This window comes from Gopherus evgoodei, unplaced genomic scaffold (assembly GCF_007399415.2).
Source record: "Gopherus evgoodei ecotype Sinaloan lineage unplaced genomic scaffold, rGopEvg1_v1.p scaffold_123_arrow_ctg1, whole genome shotgun sequence".
In the NCBI taxonomy this organism is placed as follows: Eukaryota; Metazoa; Chordata; order Testudines; family Testudinidae; genus Gopherus; species Gopherus evgoodei.
In genome coordinates, this window is record NW_022059786.1 from 111,936 (window position 1) to 114,019 (window position 2,084).

The following is a 2,084-nucleotide window of genomic DNA, read 5'->3' on the forward strand; positions in this document are numbered from 1 at the left end:
TTGACTGTAAGGGCGCCATACCAATTTACACTGGTGTGATGATAATGCATCTGACTCGTGGTGTGATTGTCAGACAAGAGGAGGTAGAAGTGCTCTATCCTGACATTGCCCTTGCCTATCCCTTCACAGGCAGCACACGATGTCCTGAAAAGGAAAATGTCCAACCAAACTACCTTGACCGAATTCCTTCTCCTGAGCTTCTCTGAGGCTCGAGAGCTGCAGATTTTACACTTTGTGGTGTTTCCAGGGATTTTTTCTGGCAGCCCTGATGGGAAACCCCCTCATTATTGCAGCTGTGGCCCTGGACCGCCATCTTCACATCCCCATGTACCTCTTCTTGATGAATTTGTCCATGAAAGATCTTGGATCCATCTCCATCATTGTCCCCAAGTCCATGGCCAATTCCCTATTGAACACCAGGTCAATTTCTTATTCTGAGTGTGTTGCCCAGGTCTTTCTCTTCATATTCTTCATGGTGGTTGACTTTGGTTTTCTCACCATCATGGCATATGACCGCTACGTCACCATCTGCAAACCACTACACTATGAGTCTCTGAGGAACAAGAAAGCTTGTATTGAAATGGCAGCCAGTGCTTGGATCAGTGGTATTTTCTGCTCTGCACTGCACACTGGGAACACATTTGCATTAATCTTCTTTGGAGGCAACATGGTGGATCAATTCTTTTGTGAAATCGCACAGTTACTCAAGCTCACTTGCTCTGACTCATATCTCAATGAAGTTGGGGTTATTACCTTTTTTGCATGTTCAACTATAAGCTGCTTTGTTATAATAATTGTGTCATATGTTCAGATCTTCACCAAGGTGCTGAGAATCCTGTCTGAGCGGGGCCGGCATAAAGCTGTCTTCACCTGCCTCCCTCACCTCATTGTGGTCTCCTTGTTTGATTGCACTGAGACCTTTGCCTATATGAAAACACCCTCCATCCGTCTATCAGGTCTGGATCTTGTGTGCTCTATTCCGTGGTGCCACCAATCATGAATCCAATCATCTACAGCATGAGGAACAAGGAAATTAAAGGTGCTCTTAGGAAACTGACTCAGTGAACATTATTAACCAAGAATAAAATTTCCAGATTTCTCCCACGACTATGACTTCATTCTATCTATTTTTACAGATAGAATTATTGTCTCCACAGGAATGTGATGTGCAATCTCTTTATATAAAATGAGTGATAATGATCAAAACTCAGTTAACTAAAGTTAATGGAGTTACTTTAGGCTTGCACCAGTGTAAATTAGATAAGATCTGTCTATCTATCTATTTCTCTCTCTCCCTCTCTCTCTCTCTCTATTGCAACAAACCAAAACAAAACTTTAGTTAATACTGTAGTTTAGTTAAGGTTGTCCCCCAGAGCTGGCAATAACTAGTGGTAATGATCTACTTGCACACTAGCAGCACTGACTATGTCCGCTGCAGCTGTATTGGATGGTAAAGGCAAATATTGGCACACACACAAGAGGGAAATAGGGGCTGTTAGCCATACCTGTTCTACCTCTATTTCCCCCCAGTCCCCTGTCATTCACTATCAAGTCCCCCTTTGCAGTGCCCCACCCTTCCCCTCCACTCCACCTAGCTCCCATTCCTCTCCAACTGACCCACCACCCCATTTATCCCCACTTTAATCACCCTTTTGTTGCTACCCCTAAAACCCCTTCTTAGGGGAGCTTTTGACAACTAGCAAAATGCCTAGACCACTGCCAGTAGCTGGAATCCTGATTATCTTGCTCATTGCTAAAAGCAGCTCAGGAGTTAAGCAATCACAAGAAGTGAGCATGACCCTGAATCCTTCCTGGTAAGCCCTCTTTTGAAATTGCTGAAGTTTGCGTCTTAGAAGAACAGGAAGTCTGGCTATAGTTTTGACTGCTGTTATGTGGAAATACAGCTGCAAGGTTAACAGCTGAAAATTGCTTGCTAATTTTTTTAAGTGATATGTTTTTAACACCTGCTTCTTTCTTAATGGTTAGTTTTGATTGGTAAGCTATGTAACACTTGTAAGGATAAGAAGGGGACAAGATCTGGGTTAAGTGAACTCTGCTGTGAACCCATCTCAAGTTCCCCAGCA

At 43.3% G+C, this 2,084-nt stretch overlaps 1 protein-coding gene across 1 annotated transcript; it reads left to right on the forward strand.

The window, feature by feature from the left end:
- Positions 1 to 268: 268 nt before the first annotated feature.
- On the forward strand, positions 269 to 1,000 carry LOC115639789 (olfactory receptor 14C36-like). Its single transcript, XM_030542763.1, has one exon. It carries the CDS (start codon positions 269 to 271, stop codon positions 998 to 1,000), a length of 732 nt encoding a protein of 243 aa, XP_030398623.1.
- Positions 1,001 to 2,084: the final 1,084 nt, after the last annotated feature.

Coding starts and splice junctions, on each gene's coding strand:
- LOC115639789 (XM_030542763.1), top strand. CDS start 269: ATGGGAAACCCCCTCATTATTGCAGCTGTGGCCCTGGACCGCCATCTT.